The sequence below is a fragment of the Panthera onca genome, chromosome F2, assembly GCF_046562875.1.
Source record: "Panthera onca isolate mPanOnc1 chromosome F2, mPanOnc1 haplotype 2, whole genome shotgun sequence".
In the NCBI taxonomy this organism is placed as follows: Eukaryota; Metazoa; Chordata; class Mammalia; order Carnivora; family Felidae; genus Panthera; species Panthera onca.
This window is the reverse complement of record NC_138356.1, coordinates 38,767,827-38,789,974: the sequence shown is the minus strand read 5'-3', so window position 1 is coordinate 38,789,974 and position 22,148 is coordinate 38,767,827. Positions and strand designations below refer to the sequence as shown.

Below are 22,148 nucleotides of genomic sequence, written 5' to 3'. Positions count from 1 at the left end.
CAGTGTATGTTAATTATCCTTCAATTTAAATACACACACACACACACACACACACACACACATTTCCCTGGGTGTCACAGAAAGACTCCCGGTGCTACTTCCTACTTCTAATCTACTCAGAAGTACTCTGACAATTGGTCCTTCCGGTGGGAGCCCAGTTCTCTTTGTTCTGAGGGCAATCATGAGGTACCAAAACAAGTACATATGAAAAATAGAGGGAAAAAAAAGGTTACCCAAGCACTTACAAAGCAGGTTGAAAGTGAGGCCAATTTTTTAATTGCTAATATTTAAGTCAACATTTTTTTCCTCACTTTAAACTTGTTTTGGTCATCCTTCAGGACAAGAAACTAGAGCTCAAACACAACTGGCCTGCCCAAGCATGGACAGGGCAAGACAATTTACATAAGCTGTTTCCTTAAAAAGATGGCCTCTGTGCAAGAAGCCAATCCTATTGGCACTCCATAACCATTCAATTACCCTCTGCTAATAATACAGTCTCACTGACTGTGTTAAAAATAATAAAAGCAATAGCATGATCCCACCTTGCTTTATTTCCTTCCCTATTCCGTATCTTCTTCCATCATTTAATTAGGAATAGACTGTTTAGTTTGACTATTTTATGCAACTTAGCTAGTAAAATAGAGGTTTCCAATGCCTCAACTAATGTGGGCCATGATTCCCCTGGGAGATATAATTCTAGAAACCATGCTATCATCTTCTCTGAATGCTAACACAAGATTTTTTTGTTGTTTGTTAATTTGTTGTATGTCAACTGCCACACGTATGGTGGTCACACATACCACTGAAAATTCATGATAATTAAAAATAAGATAATCATGTATTTAAAGTCATACTTTACTTATGGTAACTTAAAGCTATCTGAACTACAAATATTGTTAATAATTACACAAAGGAAAAGAAAACTAAACTTACGCCATCCGTTTCTGTCTTCACTTTAAATTCCATTTCTTTCATGTTTTTTATACTCAGAGTCTTTGCTCTAGAATTCAGGCAGACAAAAAATAAAATGTCACTTCCTGATCACTACATTAAGAATGAAAATGCAAAAAGGATGTCATTTTATCTTAACAATTAGAACATACCCATAATAGTTAAACTTTTATATCGTATTTGTGCATAAAACATGGGTAAATCTCTATTTCTCTGGGATTCTCAGGAATAGAGTGTAACACTAGAGACATCTAAGTAGAGATTAATAAATATAATTGACCTCATCTGGGTTCCCAGAGCCCCATCTCTATAAGCCACAAGAGGCAGATTGACAAAAAGAATTATAAGAGAGTATATGGTGTTTGGGGAAATCTTGTTTTAGGGGAAAAAGAAGTAAAGAGAGAGTCAATGGCAAGATAGGACCAGATACTGATGAATCTACACACACACAGATTTCTACAGAAATCTTTTTATAGAATCTACACAGATAAAATGTAAAAATTTTTGAAGTATATTATTTCACAAAGAATTTCAAGAGAAGGATGAGACATGAGTAGAAGCATTATCAGATGAGGAACACTGAGAAAGTAGAAAAAAGAATTGGTCAAAATAGGGGAATGGCTTACAGATGTGCAGTAACAATCTTCAATATATGATCTAGAATTCTTCAGTAAATTATCTAGAAGAAATCTTTATATGTATAAAAATCTGGCTTCTGAAAAATTAAATTTACTGAAGTTATTTAATTTTCTAAATGATCTAGATTTTATATGGTCATTGAATAATATGTCCCCCTCACTTGACTAAAAAAAAAAAGAAAAACCAGCTCCATGATATAGTTTGGCTGTGAGTTTATTTACTTTGATATCAAGATTTTATATACTCTATAGTGTGGACAAGATATTTCTCTTACTTAAAATCAATACTGTTATGTATCATTACATAGATAAAACCTTTTCTTTTCATCTCTAATTCTCTGATGCCAAGTAAAACACGAGAATAGCACTAAATATTCCACACAAATCAAAGTAACTGGCAATACCATATACTTTGCTACTGTGTCAAAACAAACAGCATTTAAGTAAGATCTTACCTTGGGAAGCGACCAATCACAATAGCTATGGTGCAGACCACACCAAACAACAGCCCCACGTTGGCAGCAAAGCATATTGTAAATACGTATGTACTGACCCAGATGCCCTAGAAGAGAAACAGGAAACCGAAGATGCAAGTCCTTTGGTATTCTCTCCTCTTATGATCGTTAAATTTCTCACCATCTTATTCTATAGCATTCCTGTAAACAAAACCCTCAGCAAGAACAGATTATTTAAAAAGTGGTGAACAGAAGCCCAGGAATACAGAAACAAATCCTGGTCCCATGAGACTCTCAGCAGGCAAAGGTGGGGAAAAGGCACATTCTTTTATATCTAGAAACTGCCAGCCCTTAGTTCAATCCCCAACAACACTTTATTTAAATATCTGTAAATAATTGGTTGATGTGTATGATTCAAAAGCATTGCCATAATTTTCCACTGTTTTCTCGTTTAATGTAATAATACTACAAGCAATTGTTAGCAGATTTTTGGTCATTCCCAACAATTTCTGTTTTCTAGGATTGCTATACACAGAACTAATGTAGTAAGACCCTCAAGCCCTAATGTTTAAAACAACTGACTCAAATACTACCAAGGCCACCTTTAGATCAGCTACTCTAAAGATTATTATACTTTTATTTGCAAGAGCCAATTTCTTATGAAATTCTGAAAGCTAAAAAATCTGAGCCAACTTAGCCGTTGGAAATATTTCAGAAGATTGCAAGAAAGATCTTTTTCTCCTTTAGTTGGGATTCCAACATTATTGCAGTTTTGTCCACCACCTGAAGTTATAATCAGCAACCAAATACTGTATGTAGTTGACATTTCTAAGTTTGTTACTGACAAAAAAAAATCTTTAAAAGCAAAATAATTTGTGAAGTCCAGAAGGTTATATTTTTTAAACAGAAAATCCTGCATTTATCAAATTGTAGATCAACAAAATATTCAAACTCTCTTTCCCCCAAATTATCTGCATTACTTTACCTATGCATACAATTCCAAGTTGACTTCTTTCTGTCCTAATGTCTATATTATCACTTTAAAACATCTTCAACAACCTAATTCAATTTATTTGCAAATGAAAAAGTTAGAAACTTCTTTATCTAATCTGACTATAGCACAGATTCTTGTGGTGCTGGGTGAGACCAGTTTGAAGCAAATGTTTCTAAATAGCATTTTTTACTCAAAATGCTTTTCCTTTGTATTATTTATCTAAATGGAGCTTGAACTGTTTTTCACGATGGGTTATTTTGAAAACCTAAACTATTGGACACAAATGGAGGAATTTTTTATCTAGAAAATTCTTTTTGATATAGAAGAAACAACCATTCTGGAGTAAAAAAGAAAATATACCATTTTTTAAGTTTATGTATTTATTTATTGGGGGGGGGGAGGAAGGGGAGGGACAGAGAGAGAGGGAGAGATAGAATCCCAAGCAGGGTCCATGCTGTCAGTGCAGAGCCAGATGCGGGGCTTCATCTCATGAATGATGAGATAATGACCTGAGCCAAAATCAAGAGTCAGACACTTAACTGACTAAGCTAACCAGGTGCCCCAAGAAAATATATCTTAAGTGTTCCCATGTTCAGATCCATCACCAAGAAATGTAATGCTAAGTTAGCACTTATTATGACATCATCCTCAGCCTGTCATCCTATAGGTAGACACGGAGATGTTTTTCCTCTAGTCAGGCAAAAAGACAGTCATTTGAGTCTCATTTGTATAAGTGTAATTTTTCCTCCCTAGTGTATTACAGTATGCTTCATCCCATACAAAATAAGGCTGCAAGTTTTTGACCATTACTTCAATTTGCCATGATTGCTTTGTTTCTTACTCATCTCCTAATACTGACTGAACCGCCTGGGTATGGCAGAACAAGACCTCACCAAAAGCTTGTAAGTCCCAATTCCTCATGGCCAACCTCCGTGATTCAATATAGCATAGGGAACTGAGGATCCTGGTCCCTGCCATTTAAAAAACCGCAGGGCCCAGAGGCCTTGATTTATCAAAGCAACCAAAAATTTTGGTACCATCTGGTTCTATTTTTAAAGCATATTTACTTTCCCACAACATCATCTATTGTGAGTTAGGTTCCCATTGCTTAGTTGTTTCCCAGGGCTACATTTATAGTTTTGAAAAAAATATCAAATGTAAATTAACAACATAGACCAGTAAATAGTTCCATTGGTTAGAGTAAGTCCCCACATGGTTCTGTAACAATTTCAACTAAAGATCCAAGTGTTGTTTTTCAGTTATAAGGAATTAGTTAACTCTCAGGCCCCTATTTTTTCATTATGTGTTACCACCTGATCCCTTCTCTACTGGCACTGATAGCCTCTAAACACAAGCTAACCCCAAAGCTGACCTCAAGTCGAAAACACATAAACACATAAACCCTTGCACCACTGAGCAGCTACTCAATCGCTTTACCTCTTCCTGGTCTGTTTTGGTGATTGATACACATTATTATATTTCTGTAGCTGTGAATTCTATTCTCACTGTTCAGTTATTCAAACTCAGCTCTGAGCTAATGAGTCAGGCCTCATTTTGGATTCCTATTCCCTCATTACCTCAGGGTTTTGATCTATAACTCAAAGTGGAATCAGTATTCAACTGTAAAAAATTTTAAAGAAATAAAAATTTCTAATTTTTCATGTGATGACTGCTCACATGACTTTTCAAAACATTTTTTTTGAATTTTTTTTTTACATTTTTTAAAATTTATTTTTGAGAGACAAAGAGAGGCAGAGCACAAGTGGGGAAGGGGCAGAGAGAGAAGGAGGCACAGAACCCGAAGCAGGCTCCAGGCTCCGAGCCGTCAGCACAGAGCCCGATGCGGGGCTCAAACTCACAAACCGTGAGATCATGACCTGAGCCGAAGTCGGATGCTCAACTGACTGAGCCACCCAGGTGCCCCTCACGTGACTGTTTAAAATTTCAACCTTCAAATTATTTTACATATACACACATCTTTGGTAACTCCACATCCATGATGTTTTAGACATATTCCATCTATTGAGTAATCTGGATGTATTCTACCTTGGGTAATGTAACCTATATCCAAAAAGTCTGTGTAATATTCTGACAATAAGTGCTCTGCCCAGATCATATCCAGGTCATCCACGGCTTCTCACTGTTGTTCCTTAGCAACTAAGAGATACCTGTCCACTTCAATCTTAGGAGGGCTTTGTCAAGCTAAACCCAATGTTTCATTCAACCATCATGCGTTTGCTATATCCTCGTCACCTTTCTCAACCATACTTTTTGCCCACACCATACTATTTACTCCAAATTTTCAACTATCACCTCTACATAGAGACTACCAATTCTGAGCTATTAAACCATTTATCAAACTGTCTACCAATACCATCAATGAACTCAGTATGTCCAAATGCAAACTCAATAACTTCCCCCCCAAATCTCCCCTTCCTTCAATGTTCTTTCTGTTACATTACTAATATTCTTCAAGACACTACAATCAGAGGGGCGCCTGGGTGGCTCAGTCAGTTGAGCGTCTGAGTTTGGCTCACGTCATGATCTCGCGGTTTGTGAGTTCGAGCCCCGCGTCGGGCTCTGTGCTGACAGCTCAGAGCCCAGAGCCTGCTTCGGATTCTGTGTCTCCTCCTCTCGCTGCCCCTCCCCTGCTCATGCTCTGTCTCTGTCTCTCAATGATAAATAAACATTAAAAAAAATTTTTTTAAAGACACTACAATCAGAAACCATGGAATCATATTTACTTTCTCTTCTTTTATCTACTTGTCCAATCACTTCCCAAGTCCTATCAATTATTAATAAAAACTTATCTCAAACCATACCATCTTCTCAATTCACTGAGACTGCCTTAATTCACACTTTACTATGTCTTGCCTAGACTATTCTGACAGCCTATTTAACTTCCTGCTTTTGTTATCAGCACTGTAAGCCATTTGCCATACCGCTGCCAGGATTATATTTTTAAGTATAGATTTGGATAGCAGATTTAGATAGTATATTAAAGGCATTTTTAGTCTACTACCTTCTATTAAAATCCATCCAAAACAATATAAAGAATGAATGTATAGGGAGGAAAACCCAGTTTCAATGAAACAAGAACATGGTCACGACTCTTAACTATAAATTATGGTGTAGGGCGCCTGGGTGGCTCAGTCAGTTAAGCGTCCGACTTCAGCTCAGGTCACCATCTTACAGTTCATGAGTTCAAGTCCTACGTCCAGCTCTGTGCTGACAGCTTAGAGCCTGGAGCCTGCTTTGGATTCTGTGTCTCCCTCTCTCTCTGCCCCGTCTCTGCTCATGCTCTCTCTTTCTCTCTCTCAAAAATAAACATTACAAAAATTTAAAATATGGTGTAGATTTGACAAATACTGTGAAATTTGGATGATATCAAGGAGGACACTGGAAGCCAACACATTTACCCCCAAATTTCAATCAATTATAGATTTCTTGAAATGAATGTAACGGCTTTTTAAATTCTATATAGTAATATTTTGATGAGAGCTCTAAGCTCTTGGGGCAATGGTGGGCCACCACAGAAGGAAATGCATGCATCTAATCTATATTTGATACCATAGAAAGAAGAGCAGCAAAATGAAATGCCATTTGTATCGCTTGCATCCTTGCTTCCTAAGAGTAGGAGACTGACAGAGGTGAAGCCAGGTGAAGAATGGAGAGAAGGCAGCAAGTGTCAGGTCACAAGAGAGCCCGTGATTGTGAGGCTTTGTTTCAACAAGGGCCAAATCTTCTGATGACATACCTACATCAGAGCTGTGGGCTGCTCTAGTGCCCTTCCCACATTATTTTTCAGCAAACAGGTCCACTAAAAATGCACTATAATCATAAAAGAATCAACAAGGGACTTATTCATAGAAATGGGGGAAAGAAAGAAAACAATGAAACAGAGACAGAGGGTAGATTTAGACATGTAATAGGCAATATAATCACATACAACACACACACACACACACATATAAATAGATTTGAAAGGTCAAAGAAGAAAAACTGTATTTAAAAAAAAACCTGAAAGATTAAAAAATAAGCTGGAAGAATTCAGAAAAGGATGTGGATGGAAATAAAAACATTAGAGATAAAATCCATATATAAAGCTAAAAAAAAAAGGGTAATCACAACTAGAAATCCATAACCAGAGACACAGTAAATAGCCCAGAGAAACCACATACACACTCCCAAAAATAATCATAGGAAAATGTATAGATACAAAAAGACAAAATAAAATCAGAAAATAAATAATTCATTAAAAGAACATCTAGTTTGAAAAAAAATGTTCAAAAATATATTAGAAGAAAAAATTTGTATATAATTCTTAATTTTGGGATAAAAAATATATGTCACTCTCATAGGAATTCGATACTGGGTATTCAGCCACAAGAAATATTCTGATAATATCACCAAATTCATGGGCAGGTAAGACTTTCACTGAGCATCCATGCTGAAAAACTAATTCAGATAAGATAACAAATCATGTTGGGGCACGTGGTGGCTCAGTTGGTTTAGTGTCCAACTCCTGATTTCAGCTCAGGCCATGATCTCCCAGTTCATGGGTTTGAGCCCCACATGGGGCTCTGCACTGACAGTGCAAAGCCTGCTTGGGATTCTCTCTCCCCGTCTCTCTGCCCCTCCCCTGCTCATGCTTGCTCTCTCCCTTTCTCTCAAAATTAATAAATAAACTTAAAAAAAAAACATGTTGACCTGTGATTTCTCTGCCTTATCCCTCAATACCCAAAGACAGTGCCAAGTCTAAACAGTCCTGAGGGAAGCATGTTAGTCTCAGTCAAAAACTTCCTTCTACTATGAAAGAAAAAAAAAAAAAAAAAGGGAGTATAAAACACATGAGCCTTTCTTGAAAAACTACTTGTTGATGACATACAGAAAACAAAGAGATGAATTGAAAAAAATAACTCAGGAATGAGAACCTGTATTAAAAAAAAAAAACAAACAACTAACTAAAAGTAACCACTAAATGCCTTCAAACAATCTTCCATGTTCTATAACTGAATGACATCATCTTCCTGCAATGATGTTCCTAACTAGAAACTCAGAAGTAGTTCTAGACTGATGCACTGTATATGATGAATTGGTGGTGAGGACCAATTAATGCAATGTTTTAAATATTTTTCAAGCTTATTTCTTCCTCTTGAACCTCCTGGTCTCAGTTTTGTTCCAGGTTTTCCTCACTTATCTGCCTGACTTACTAACACAGTTTCATCCACCTTCCCTAAATTACTCAAGCAATCCTTCTAATACACAAATCTCATTCTTTTTTTTTTTTTTTAATTTTTTTTTCAACGTTTTTAATTTATTTTTGGGACAGAGAGAGACAGAGCATGAACAGGGGAGGGGCAGAGAGAGAGGGAGACACAGAATCGGAAACAGGCTCCAGGCTCCGAGCCATCAGCCCAGAGCCTGACGCGGGGCTCGAACTCACGGACCGCGAGATCGTGACCTGGCTGAAGTCGGACGCTTAACCGACTGCGCCACCCAGGCGCCCCTACACAAATCTCATTCTTATTTCTCCTTTCGGTGATTTCTATACCCCATCTGTTACTAGATGTTCTACCCATCATTTCCTGGAAGAAGCCTTCCCTGGCATCTCTTCCCTTCCAATATGGTAATGTGCTCCGTCTTATGTAATTAATGAGTTCCTTAGGATTACCTTTATCTGAGTTACCAAATAAATTGTAATTCAGTCTGCATCTTCTAATTTCTCTATTTCCATGTGCTACTTCACACATATCACCTTTAAAAAGCCATGATCCTCCATCAGTCTGGCTAATTTTTACCTCTTGGCCTGCCGATCAAATACAGTTCCTTCAAGTCTCAATTCACATTTCAGCTCTGCTGTCGGAGTGTTTTTTATCGACCCAGTCCAAACTAAATGGTCCGGCCTCCATTTTTTTCCCAGCTCTGAGCTTGTACATTTTAAAAAATATTTTTAATGTTTATTTTTGGGAGAGAAAGAGCGCATGTGCATGTGCGAGTGAGGGTGTGGTGGAGAGAGAGGGACACACAGAATCCCAAGCAGACTCCAGGCTCTGAGCTGTCAGCACAGAGCCCGATGCGGGGCTCAAACTCATGAGCCGTGAGATCATTACCTGAGCTGAGGTCAGATGCTTAACTGACTGAACCACCCTGGTGTCCCCCCCCCCCCCCCCCCCCCCCCCCCCCGCCCAAGCTTGTATTTTTGCTTCCGGGTCATGTTGTAGCACGCCTTTCATAGTAAGTTAATGTTTCTATGTCTGCTTCCTGCACAAATGTTAAGTGTCGGGAGGAGACAAGTAGCTCTTATTTATCTCTGCATTCCTCATGGCACCCTGCTGGAAGCCGAGCTATCCAACCAGCCTGATGGCACGGCCCAGGCGGTGGACGGATCTGGACTGCAGGGTGGCCCACGGACAGTGAAGCCTCTCGTACTCCCGCTTTTATGTAATTTGGCCTTAATAAAAGCACCTGGGGAATTGTCTGTTGGGGAATTGCCCTCTACAGGCCCCCTGGGAAAAGAACCATTGGGAAAGAAATAAGGTTCCGCCAGGAAATTGTGCGGCCCTACGTTTAGCCCTTGCCACCCCCTATAAAGACTCCTCTACCTAAAGGAAGGATAGCTTCATACGTTTGCCAGCAAAGGAGGGACAAATGGATTTGAAAGCCCCACTCCGACAACAAAGGAGTGTATCTGTGGGCACAGGTTAACTCCATCCCCTAGGCCCACTTGGCCCCCAGGAGGCATTCCAGATGATGATTGAACCTAGACGGTTAAAGTACAGAATGGTTCATTAGTTCCTAGGTGCATTGTCTCTCTGAGAATGTATAAGGCGTGGGTTTCTAAGGCCCTCTTGGCCCCCTCCTGGCACCTCGGACCAAGGCGAACCCTTTTGTTCCTCAAACTACAAATGGTTTGGGAAAACAACTAAGAGGTCATGTCCCTGTAACTGTTCCACTTGAGGTGTTGAGAGATAGATGGCTTTTCACGAAAACAGCAAAGCAAATGCTTTATAGATTATAGATAAACGTAGATACATAATGAAAATAATATGAAGAAATTAATAAGTGAAGGGCAGGAGGAAACATTATGAGAAAATAACCATGTTATTCCTTGAAGGGTGATTACATATTGGCACATTTTTAGAATTAGGTAATGCCAGAAAACGCAGATGACGTACGCTACGAGGAAATTGCTAACAAATATAATGCCACGTTTGCCACAATAAAGCAGCCAGTTCAACACGCCGCTGTTGTCTGTGCCCATTTTTATTTACTTTTTTATTTTTTTTTTTTAACTTTTTCGCCGACGCCGTTCATCCTTCGGGAACCCCTGGACCTGCTGGAGTTGGACTCCGGCAGCACCCAGCGTTGTACTGCGGGAGGGTACTGAGCCTTGAGAGAAGTATTATGAAAGTAGGCACCATCACAAAGTAGGCACCCAAAGTCGGAACAAAGATTCTGAAGGAGGGGGGATATATAGCTAATTGCATTTCAATATGATGAATGTCATAATAAACAGAAGGTACTTACGAAATACTTTACCCATATGGGAAAGAGAACGAATTTTGGATGCTCCCACACGGACACATTTCTCTAGAAATAGTATGTCATACATTTCTGTTAGCGGAAGCCACACTTTATCATTGTTCAGTATGATTTAATCCCCTAATATCCAATTAACATAATGCTCCTCTCAATGTAACCCCTCTAAAACTAAAATGAGACTTTTTATGTTTAGAAGGAATATGGTCACTGTTAAGAAGTTTACCCTATATTGGGACACCTGGGTGGCTCAGTCGGGTAAGCATCAACTCTTGGTTTTGGCTCAGTTCTTGATCTCATGGTTCGTGAGTTCAAGCCCCGTGTAGGGCTCCGTGCTGACAGCACACAGCTTGCTTGGGATTGATCCTCTCTCTCCCTCTATCTGTCCTCCCCTGCTTGCTCTCTCTGTCTCTCAAAATAAGTCAATAAACTTTAAAAATTTTTAAAAAATATACATTCACCCTATATTAACGTAACACGTTTCTTAGCAATTAATGACAGTTCTTCATATGTCTTCTATTAGTGTGTACTTCCTTGATGAGCTTCACTTCCAAAATCAATTCATAATGGAAATTGAGAGTCTCCAGTCCATTCGATTTAGCTAGCATTTCTTTATAAGTTCTCAAGCAAAAGGGGTGCCTGGGCGGCTCAAGTCAGTTAAGTGTCTGACTCGACCTCAGCTCAGGTCATGATCTCACGGTTCTTGAGTTCAAGCCCCATGTTGGGCTCTGCACTGACAGTGCAGAGCCTGCTTGGGATCCTGTCTCTCCCTCTCTCTGCCCCTTCTCCGCCTGCACTCTCTCTGTCTCTTTCAAAATACATAAATAAACTTCAAAGTTCTCAAACAAAACATCAGTCAAAATTGGGACAAAATTCCACTTCTGTTTCTTATAAAGACATATTCTATTTTAATGCCTCAATAGTCTGAAAAAAATAAACAGTAGTTTACAAGTAGCAGACAAGTCTCAAATGGCCAAAACTATTTTTCTGCAAATAAAAATATTAAAAGCTGATTTTGCAATACATGGTCAAGCCAAAGACAGTAATTTTAGGTCAAATATCTACTTACCCAATCAATTTTATCCACATTCCAGTATTTTTTTAAGTCCCGAAACTGTATTAGCATTCCCTTCAATCCCACGACAATAATACTTGCGAGAACACACTATAAATAGGAAATAAGTTGATGAAGAAGATAAAGATTTTAATCTGAATTTAAAAGGACCAAGGTATTTTTGTTTGTTTTTAAAGTACTTACTAGAGAAAAGCAATCACCATTTAGAAGACTAAAACAATACTCATTTTGTTTAGAACCAACCTATTATTGTACTTTAGGAATATACTATCAATTCTAGAAAATCACAGTGTAAAACTTAACGCCATTCTAAAACACAAGAAAGAAAAAAGGAAAGTCATGAATTATAAGGGTGTATGTTTTATAGCTGAATGTACTCTTTAATTATCTACTGCCATTTGAAACTTGTTGCAGAAAATTAAATATTTATATTATATATCTCTTGATAATTGCCTTCAATATCAATTATCTGGTTTCACCTGAAGATATTTATAACTCTCTGGAAAAGTGAACTTGATTATTAGATGATCCTCCTGTGGAAATGATTTATTCTCACTATATGAACGAAGAATTAGAACAAGACAGGATTGAGATGGTCTCTGGCCCCCAGAAGACCAGGAACTTACTTGGGTCACATTGGTGCCCCAGGCTTATGAAAAGCAAGGTAAACACTGGTTAACACTGGTGTTCTGAATCGGTTTGTATAAAGATGTATCAAAGGTGACAAGATGTATTTGATTTCCTACTCCTTTGCCCTGCACACATTTTTTCCAACAGTCCAAGTTCTGATAAAGCTCTTCCAAAGCCTATTTCTTATAACAGAGATTGCCCAGTTCTCTCCTCCAAATGAGCCCAGAATAAATTTAATTCCACAATGCCATGTTTACACGTGAGCCTAAGAAATAGAAAACAGCCACGGTCCTTTCCCATTCCTCCCCCATCACAGGTGGCCTCTGTCCACCTTCCCTTCATTCAATCATTACTTATGTCACGTGGCTTTCATATGCAGGATCATTGAATCCACTCTCGTAAGACATTTTAATATACAATGATTTCATTAAAAGTAATGTTGACAAGTAGATATTGAAAAAGGACTACTGTACCATGGGCAGCCAGTAAAGCAAAGGTCCTATGGCATAGATGACTATCAGGACAAGAACACAAGATATTAAACAAGCCACCTGTAAAGTACAAGACAGACAAAAAAGAAAGTGTTGGACTTTCTTATTATTCCAAAGTTATGGGGGAAATATAATTCTTAGTTCATCTTGATTATAAGAAACCAAATGTTGGTGCATGATTGTTAAACTGCATAGACTACCATTATCTATATTTTGCAGCAGAGGAAACCCAAACGTGACAGCTGACAAACTGGTGCAATCAAATTAAGTCAGTGATGAGAGAAAAGCAATTCCACGCAAAGAAATAGGACACCATCAACTTTTATCACACATCACAGCAATGGCTTTTTTTGTTTAATAGTGAAAGTGACATTTCAATTAAAAGTCCTTTAGCCCATTGTTGTTCAGCTTGACTCTCTTCATTTTGTAGCGAGTTTGAATAATAACTGAATATGCAGCTTAGAGTTTTTTTCTCTGCTGATGATAAATTTCCACCGAAGCATTTATTCTCTTTGGAGTTCTTTGTTAGGAAGGGTTCTAGGATGAAGCAGTTATACGGGATTATAGGAGCAGTCTCCGTAGTGAAATAGGCTTAATTTTATTAATCCTGAAGAATCATTAGTGTCGTGTTCCAACCAACTCAACCTGCTGACAAAAGGCAATTCAGAACACCTGACCCCTAGCTATGCTCCACTTGATAGAGAACCTGATCTCACAGAAGTGAATGTGCATGACTTAATAAAAACATTTGGCCAAACTGTCAGCCTAACAGGAGAAAAGAGGGCTTTCGTGGGACCACAAAGATGCCCAGAATATCATTATGGAGATAGGAAAGGGAAGCAGGATCTATCACAATGGCTAAAATAAAAAATAATATGTAAACGGTCTATTAATATCAAGGGTCAGCAAGGACTTAGAGCAACTGGAGTTTCCAGACATTGCTGGTGGGAACACAGTATAGTAAAACCACATTGAAAGGAGTTTGATGGTTTCTTATGAAGTTATGCATACACTTACATGTGTCCCAGAACTACCTAAGAGAAATGAAACATATGCCCATGAGAATACCTATATGCAAATAATTATAGCAGCTTTATTCATAAACACCAAAAATGATAAATAAGTGAAATCCCACCAATTGGTGAATAGATAAATAATGGTACATCCATACAATAGAATACTACTCAGCAATAAAAAAACCCAGATAATTAATACAGGCAACAGCATAGATGAAACTCAAAACCATTAAGCTAAGTGACAGTAGACACTGGCTCCTTTCATATTTAGTGGAACTCATCTCTGACACTCCCCAGCATATAAAGGGGAAAGAAAATCCTTCTGTAGGAAACAAGTCATTAGGGATTTAAGATCACTCATAAAACAAATCACAGTATACCAAACTGTTATAGTACTGATCATTTAGGAATGATTGGTGATTTTGCATAAGAATTTTTAAACAGCATAATATGTCTGACATTCTATTAGGCTGGAGAAAGCAGATCAGAGAGCAGATCAGAGAATTCATTCGACTAGCTCAGTGACTCAGCATGTTTATGGAAAGAAAAGGACACCAGATGCTAAAGTGTATTTCATGACAAAGGATAATGAAAGCATGTACCCTTCTGTGGGCCTCTTCATGCATATACCTACAATGTACCTAAAAATAAAACCCTTCATCTTAGTTGCAGACGTGAACTTTGGCAGCTATAGTCTAAACCCCTTTGGAAGGCTCTGGGGCACAGGGAGGCAGAGTGACTTGGCCAAGATCATAGAGTTCAGGAGTGAGAAGGCATGTGGATTATGAGCCAAGTTGGGATCCATAAAGCCAAATGTATTTTAAAGTTCTTAAATACCTTATAATTCACTGAAGCTGCTATAGAAATTAAGACCTAACTAAATAATTTTATTTAAAAACAGTAAACTACAACTACCTTTGGGCTTTTCTCAAATATTTAACTGATCTTTCGTTCACATGATTCTTTGTATGTACATCAATAATCAAATTGTGCACTCACTGAACTATGATTTCAGTCACTATCAACATGAATTGAGAACTAAATGGATGTTACTTGCAAAGGATGATAAACTATGGGTAAAAAAGTTTATTTGTGTAGGTCTGATGGTAAGTCATACAGTGAAATAGACCAGAGAAGCAAATGGCTTAGGTTGGCTCCTTCAATGCACTTTGCCTCACCAAACGTTGATGCCCTCGCTCACAAGGTAAGTGTACCTAATTGGACAAGAAATCTTTATCAGCTCTGTCCAGTGTCTCTAGTTCATAGAAATCAATGATATAATAGTTCCTTCCCTCTAAGCTCTCAAAATACTGACATTCGTTGTCTCCATAGCGAAGACCCGCAGATGTTGAAACATGGATTTGTAAAAATCTTGGAGATCATGCGGTCCAAATCATCGTTTATATATGGCCCACTCAGTAACTGTGCAAAGAGGCTGAACAAAGATCAGATGTTTGCGGTGCTATCATAGACTTGTCTAACCTCAGGTTTCTGGAACACAGTTGAGCTGTATTTTCAAGTATGACCCGATTTCTGAGTATCTGGTACTTTGCATATGAAATGTTGCTTTTTATGTATCTCTGATCTACCAAGAGAAAAACTGTAAAGGTAAGTTGCAACCCAAACAACAGAGAACCAGGGTGTCTGGGTGGCTCAGTCATTGAGCATTGGACTCTCAATTTGGGGCTCAGGTCATGATCTCACAATTTGTGAGATCGAGCCCTGCGTCAGGCTCTGCGCTGACAGTGCAGAACCTACCTGGGATTCTCCCTCTCCCTCTCCCTCTACCCTTCCCTTGCTCTCTCTCTCTCTGTCTCTCAAATAAATAAACCTTCAAAACAAGAGAGAACCTTGTTACTTTTTTTTTTTAAACTCAGAAAACAAACACCACTTAAGTGTCCTCTTCTTAGTAAGTTTCAAGTTGGCTTAGGTTGTAACTAGTAAGGACAAGTGTTTGCACCCTTAGTCATGTACAGGGCAAACACTGTCTAGGTGTGCTACTCTTCAGTTCTTTCCGGGTCATACTAACTAAATAACTAGAGACATTTTTTTGCTCTAAAATCTAACTACTCATATTGAGTTAATTCTGTATAAAGGATAATGAAACCTACATTTCTTCTTGTTACCTTATTACATATACCATATATGTTGTAGGTTGCTTACAGAGGGGACTCTGCAACCATTAGTGTTACCCCTACCTATCTAGACGGCCGGAGGAAGAGTGAGATGCCAGCCATTTCCTTCCTAAATGGTTGCCAAAAGATGCAAAGTTGGTTGAGAGCGCACTATATGCACAGTTTTGTGGAAAGTAGGGGAATGGCCAAAGTGACGGGAAAGGGCAGATGGAGAGAGTGGATGTTGGGTCACGAAGGCTAGATGAAGACAGCTTTAAAGACGTTGGAAGCAATAAGGCAAATTCGAAAGAATAAAGGAACAGAGCTTGGCAATTAGAACCCAAAGGCAATCTGAGTGTTGCAGGAAAACACGCCAGCTGTCGTTTCTGGCTGTGACTGAGCTTTGCCCGCAGCCGACGCTGCCTCTCACCCTTCATGGCTCTGTGAAGTCTCCCAAACTGCCCGCAGAGCACCAGTGTAGCTACTCTGTTGGAAGCAAAGGGAAATGCAGAGGGGAGAGAGCCAGGGCATACTGTGTGCTCCCTCCCATGATTACCGATCTTCAGAGGGAAGGACAGAAACAAGACCTGCCAACATTGCTTTGTGCTGGTGTGTCCAGGCAGCCCCGAGACCTTCTTATTCCTAGACATCCATGCTCAGCATGTCAGATCTTAAGGGAATCGCTGTAAAAAGGGTCTCAACGTGTGGAGGATAGAACTGTGTTTGGGCTCTGACTGTGGCACTTGGTAGTAAATACTCGGTATCTTTTGTTATTTCAATTCAAACATTTTTTTTAATTTTTTTTAACGTTTATTTATTTTTGAGACAGAGAGAGACAGAGCATGAACGGGGGAGGGGCAGAGAGAGAGAGGGAGACACAGAATCGGAAGCAGGCTCCAGGCTCTGAGCCGTCAGCCCAGAGCCCGCTGCGGGGCTCGAACTCACGGACCGCGAGATCGTGACCTGAGCTGAAGTTGGATGCTTAACTGACTGAGCCACCCAGGCGCCCCTCAATGCAAACATTTTAATTTGATTTTTGGAAGCAATGAAAGGCTTTACCATCAACTCTTTTGTATGTAAAATGGTCCTAAATGCACTAATATTGCCATATGTGACTCTTGGGCATTTGAGATGTGTTTAGTCCTTATTTAGATAGGCTGTAAATGTAACATACACACCAGATTTTGAAGTCTTAGTACAATAGGAAGATAATATAAAATATATTGTTGACAATTTTTGGACAGATTCTTTGTTGAAATAATATTCTGACTACATTGGATAAATCCAAATGTATTATTAAATTAATTTTAGTAGTTTCTTCTACTTTTTAAAATGTGACAACTAGAAAATTTAAATTACCTATGTGGCTCGTATTACATTTCTACTGGACAGCAGTTTTCTTCTTTTATTTTTTACTTTTTTTTTAGTGTTTTATTTAATTTTGAGAGTGAGAGACAGACAGAGTGTGAGTGGGTAGAGGCAGAGAGAGGGGGACACAGAATCTGAAACAGGCTCCAGGCTCTGAGCTGTCAGCACAGAGCCCGAAGCGGGGCTCAAAACCACAAACTGTGAGATCATGACCTGAGCCAAAGTCTGACGCTTAACCGACGAGCCACCCAGGTGCCCCTGGACAGCACTTTTCTAAAGTCTGTGACCCCGAGCCTGGTTTCAAGTGGGAATTTCCTGATTTCAAATGTACTATAAGTCCCAATACAAACTGCATGTATTCACCTGTCCCTTTTTTTTTTTTTAAGTTTGATTTATTTATTTTGAGAGAGAGAGAGAGCACATGCAACCAGGGGAAAGGCAGAGAGAGAGAGAGGGAGAGACAGAATCCCAAGCAGGATTCCGTGATGAGAGTGGGAAGCCCGATGGGGACTCAGACTCAAGAACTGTGAAATGATGACCTCAGCTGAAATCAAGAGTCGGACACTTAACTGACTGAGCCACCCAGGCACCCCTCACCTGTCCCTGCTTAATGTCAGCAAAACTGACTAGTTTAATATTATCTAATGTTTTCATTTTTCATTCATTTTTTCCACACATAATTACCAAACACCTACTAGGTGCTGAGTCCTGGGCTAGACAACAAGGACACTGTTTTCTAGGAGCTTAAGTCAAGGGTAGAAGGTAGGCATGAATCATATAAATCACACTGACAAACATTTTGTGTACATTTGACCCTGAAGAAAAGAACACTTGTGCCAGAAGGGGCAGTGAGATATGAAGGACGGGAGGACTTCACTTAGAGGGGAAGGGGAGGCAGCCATAGACACTTGTGGCCCACAGGAAGGAAGGAGGACCATGCAGCCCCAGAGCTGAGAAAGAGGAAGAGAAAAATCCAAGATGAGGCTATAGAAGGAAGCACCCAGAACCTTGTAGGTAAATACAGGTATGAATTCTGAGACCTCTGTAAAGCCTTCTATGGGCTTTAGGAGGACGTCACAAGATCATGTTTACATTAAAAAAAAATAACCTTCTACAGAGAAATATCAATAATGTTTCTTTTTTTGAGAGAGAGAGAGAAAGAGAATGCACACATCCGTGCGAACAGGAGGGACAGCGAGAGAGGGAGAGAGAGAATCTTAAGCAGGTTCCATGCCCAGCACAGAACGAGGCAGGGTTTGGTCTTAACTACTGTGAGATCATGACCTGAGCTGAAATCAAGAGTCAGATCCTTGACCTACAGAGCCACCCAGGTGCCGCCTAATAATGTTTCTGAATAAGAAAAAGTTAGTGAAATAATTAACAATGGAAGGTGGTTCCCACTGCTCCTTTAATTACTTGTCATTAGCTTAAATGTTGAAAAGTCTTTAGGTCTTCTTGATTAATTTGCTGGGGATAACTCTAGTTCCTAAAAAAGACAGAGGCATTTAAAGGGTTGTTTTGTGAAGTCTTGTCCCACAGAAGACTGATTTCACAAATAGCCTATTTAAAAAGAAAAACTTTTAAGGCCTTGGCTTCCCCAGTGCCTTCTTAAATCATGTCAGTTATCAGTTATACCCACATAAACTTAACAGTTGCAGTGTTAAAGGTCTAAAATGACTACCATGGGAAAGCATCTTCGATTTGGGTATGCACATTAAATCAGATTCCTTCTCTGTGCAGTTTAATGGGAATTGTTGAACAGATTGGTGACCATCTCAACAAGCAGAACAGCATGAAAATAATCTCCTGCTAAGCTTCGTTTATTTCTCTGAAGTTGTGTTTTGTGATTTCTTTCATTTCTTCTGAAGTCCAGAAAAAAGTACCACGCAGAAAAATAACTCTGAAAAGTCCTTAGAAAAGCTCTGTTGTTCTTATCATTCAAACATGTGGCCTGCAGAACAGAGAAAGGTGCTTCTCCATCCCCACTCCATTAGTTGAGCAACTTTATGCCCAACTTAAATGAAAAAAAGTCCAAGATTTAAAAATAACTACATGTTTTCTCAATGTATTGTCTCCTTGAGACATTGAATATTTAAAGCTACAGAGATTCATGAGACAGTTTTGTTATTACCAGAATAGTCATTGGAAAAGCAGTAGATGCCTAAGGAAACTCTAGGTATGGTACACACTCAGGGGGAAGACACCTCACAGAGTCTACACCAACCTTCTCTTGTCCATGTGGTGGATGGAGATGCTAACCTACTCAACATCCCCAGCAAGTTGGAGGGGCAGCTTGGAATAGAAACTGCCTTACTGCACACCAATCAAACCAGGATGTTTTAATATTAAAATGTTAAACAAAAGGTTCTGGAAAGATTTTATTCTAATAAAAATATTTAACGATAATAACAACACAGTCAATGCACATTGTTACCAATGAACGAGTATTTATTTAGTGCTCAGGCTTTGGGCTAAGTAAGCATGTATATTTTATACCAAAAAGCATATAATCTTTATAACAAATACTTCAACAGCCAAGCCCAAGTCCAGTTAGGTCAGAAAGGTCACTCAACCACTAGTGGTGAGCCAGAACACAAACAAGTCCAGGCTCTAGAATCCATGCCCTTAGCCACTCACTTTATTTATCTACCTTGAATATGAAGAGCAGAAATTGAATATACGACCCCTCATGAGAAACCAGATGGAAACTAGTAGAGAATCCTAGATTTTGGGGGCACCTGGGAGGCTCAGTTGGTTCAGCATCCAACTCTTGATTTTGGCCCAGGTCACGATCTCATGCATTGTGAGTTTGAGCCCCACTTCGGGCTCCGTGCTGATGGTGTTGAGCCTGTTTGTGACTCTCTCTCTCTCTCTCTCTCTCTCTGCCCCTTCAGTGCTTCCCTCCCCCCCCCCAAAATAAATAAATAAACTTAAAAAAAATTCTAACTCAATTCCAATGCTAAATAAATGTGTATTGTTTTAAAAATGGTTAGCTGTTAATATTAACTTCTTATATTAACATATACATAAATTTTCTTATATGAAATAGTACTTAAAAGTGCAAGAGGTGAGGTGCATCTATCTGGGTTCAAATCCCAGCTCTGGCACTCACGAGCTCTGTGACCAGAGCAAGTTATTTTAACCCTCTTTCCCTCAACTTTCTCGTGTGGAAACTGAGGATAATAATTATGCCTCTTTCACAGAGTTGCCTAAAGGGTTAAATGACTTCACTTATATAACAAGTATGACGCGCAGTGCCTGGTATATAACTCAACGCATGCTCCCACCAACACTACCGCCATCGTCATCAAAATCATGGCAACACCTTCATTATCGCCATCGTCAGCTTACTGGTACCCAGCATAATGGCAGGCATACAGCAGGTTGTCCACAAACATTGAATCGATTTCAGTTCCTACAAATGTATGCTAATTGTTTCTTTAGCCTAAAATGTGCACAGATGACTTATTACTCATTCATTTATCTACCTGTACATCTCCCTACACAGGAATGTCAGCATCAAGGACCGATTTTGCCTATAATTGATTTCATTTCATTGAAAGGAAAAATGAACAAAAATGGAAGTTTTTTCAAATGGACTGGTTAGATTAGCCAAAAACAAAATCAGCGGCACCACTAGAGGGAGCTTTATTCAAAGGTTGCCAACAGTCAAGCTGCCACCAGTACAGGATTTTTGACGGCTCGCCTAGTCATTCTGCTGCTGGAAGGATCATTCATAAGAGAGACAGACAGACAGACAGACAAACTTTCTCAAAACCAGTTAGAGAAAAAAAAATTGAAGTGAAAATACTTCCAGGTCTTTAGAGAGAAGCTCAATTTTCCCACTGTCCAAGAGGGAGAGTAATCGGAAGTGCTTTGACCCATTCTGAACAAAGAGGTTACCTGCGTCTTTGCCCCTGTGCTGTACAGGCCAGCCGTCCTTCCCATGGCAGCGGCGCTTGGTATGCAGAAGAAAAATGAAGGAATCACGTTGCTGAGGCCGTGGGCCAAAAATTCCTACAAGATGGGTAATAGGAGAATATAGCATTACTCAATCACAATCAACTTTTGGTGACCACAGGTGCACCCTGTCAAAGGATGAGGCTTGTTTGTATCCCATTTCTGTTCTCCCCATTTGTTGTGACTTAACCATCACTACAAAAATAGCTGACTTTTATAGAGTGCTTACAATGAGCCAGAAGCTGTTGCACGCATTTTACTCATTTAATGCTTGTAACCACCTTATAGGGAAGTACAAGGATTTATGGTCTCTGTTGCCCATTTCTCCTCCATCTTTTAAGTCACGATGTTCAAGGCTTTTGCCCCCACCACTCCACCAATGACACCCCCAAAGCTAAATCCAGTGGTTAGATCTTACCTACTTGGCCTAAAAGTGGCATCTGAGATAGTTGCTCACTTCCTCCTCCTTAAAGCCTCCTTCTAGGTCCTTCTAGGACCTCACACTCTCCTATTTTCCTCTTATCTCCCTGACCAATCCTTCTCAATTATATTTATGGTTCCTTCTCACCAAACCAATCACAAGTATGGGAGCATTTCTCTCTCTGATCCTACGTATCCAAATATATGCTGACAACTCACAAGTCTACATCTCCAGCCTGGACCACTCTTCTGAACTCCAGACTCATATGGCCAACCTGCTTCTCGGCATTCCATTTGGATGGCTGACAGGTATCCCAAACTTAACTGAATCTGGTTTATTGTTGTCTACCATCCCCAGTCGTGTCCTCCCACATTCTTCCCCACCTCAAGTTCCAGGTGCTTAGGCCAAAAGCATTAGAGTTATTTTTGACTCCTTCCCCTTTTCCCAGACAGCATCCACAACCAATCCATAATCTGTCTACTTCTCGTCTCCA

At 39.4% G+C, this 22,148-nt stretch overlaps 1 protein-coding gene across 1 annotated transcript in view; it reads right to left on the bottom strand.

Annotated features, from left to right (window-relative positions):
- The window catches only part of SLC26A7 (solute carrier family 26 member 7), a 117,710-nt gene that overhangs the window by 26,372 nt on the left and 69,190 nt on the right, over positions 1 to 22,148 (bottom strand). The window contains exons 9-13 of the mRNA XM_081792287.1: positions 21,178 to 21,291; positions 12,759 to 12,836; positions 11,650 to 11,745; positions 2,045 to 2,151; positions 934 to 1,000 (exon numbers count right to left, since the gene is read on the bottom strand). Of these exons, the coding sequence (XP_081648413.1) occupies positions 934 to 1,000; positions 2,045 to 2,151; positions 11,650 to 11,745; positions 12,759 to 12,836; positions 21,178 to 21,291 (462 nt within the window). The remainder of the gene's footprint in view (positions 1 to 933; positions 1,001 to 2,044; positions 2,152 to 11,649; positions 11,746 to 12,758; positions 12,837 to 21,177; positions 21,292 to 22,148) is intronic.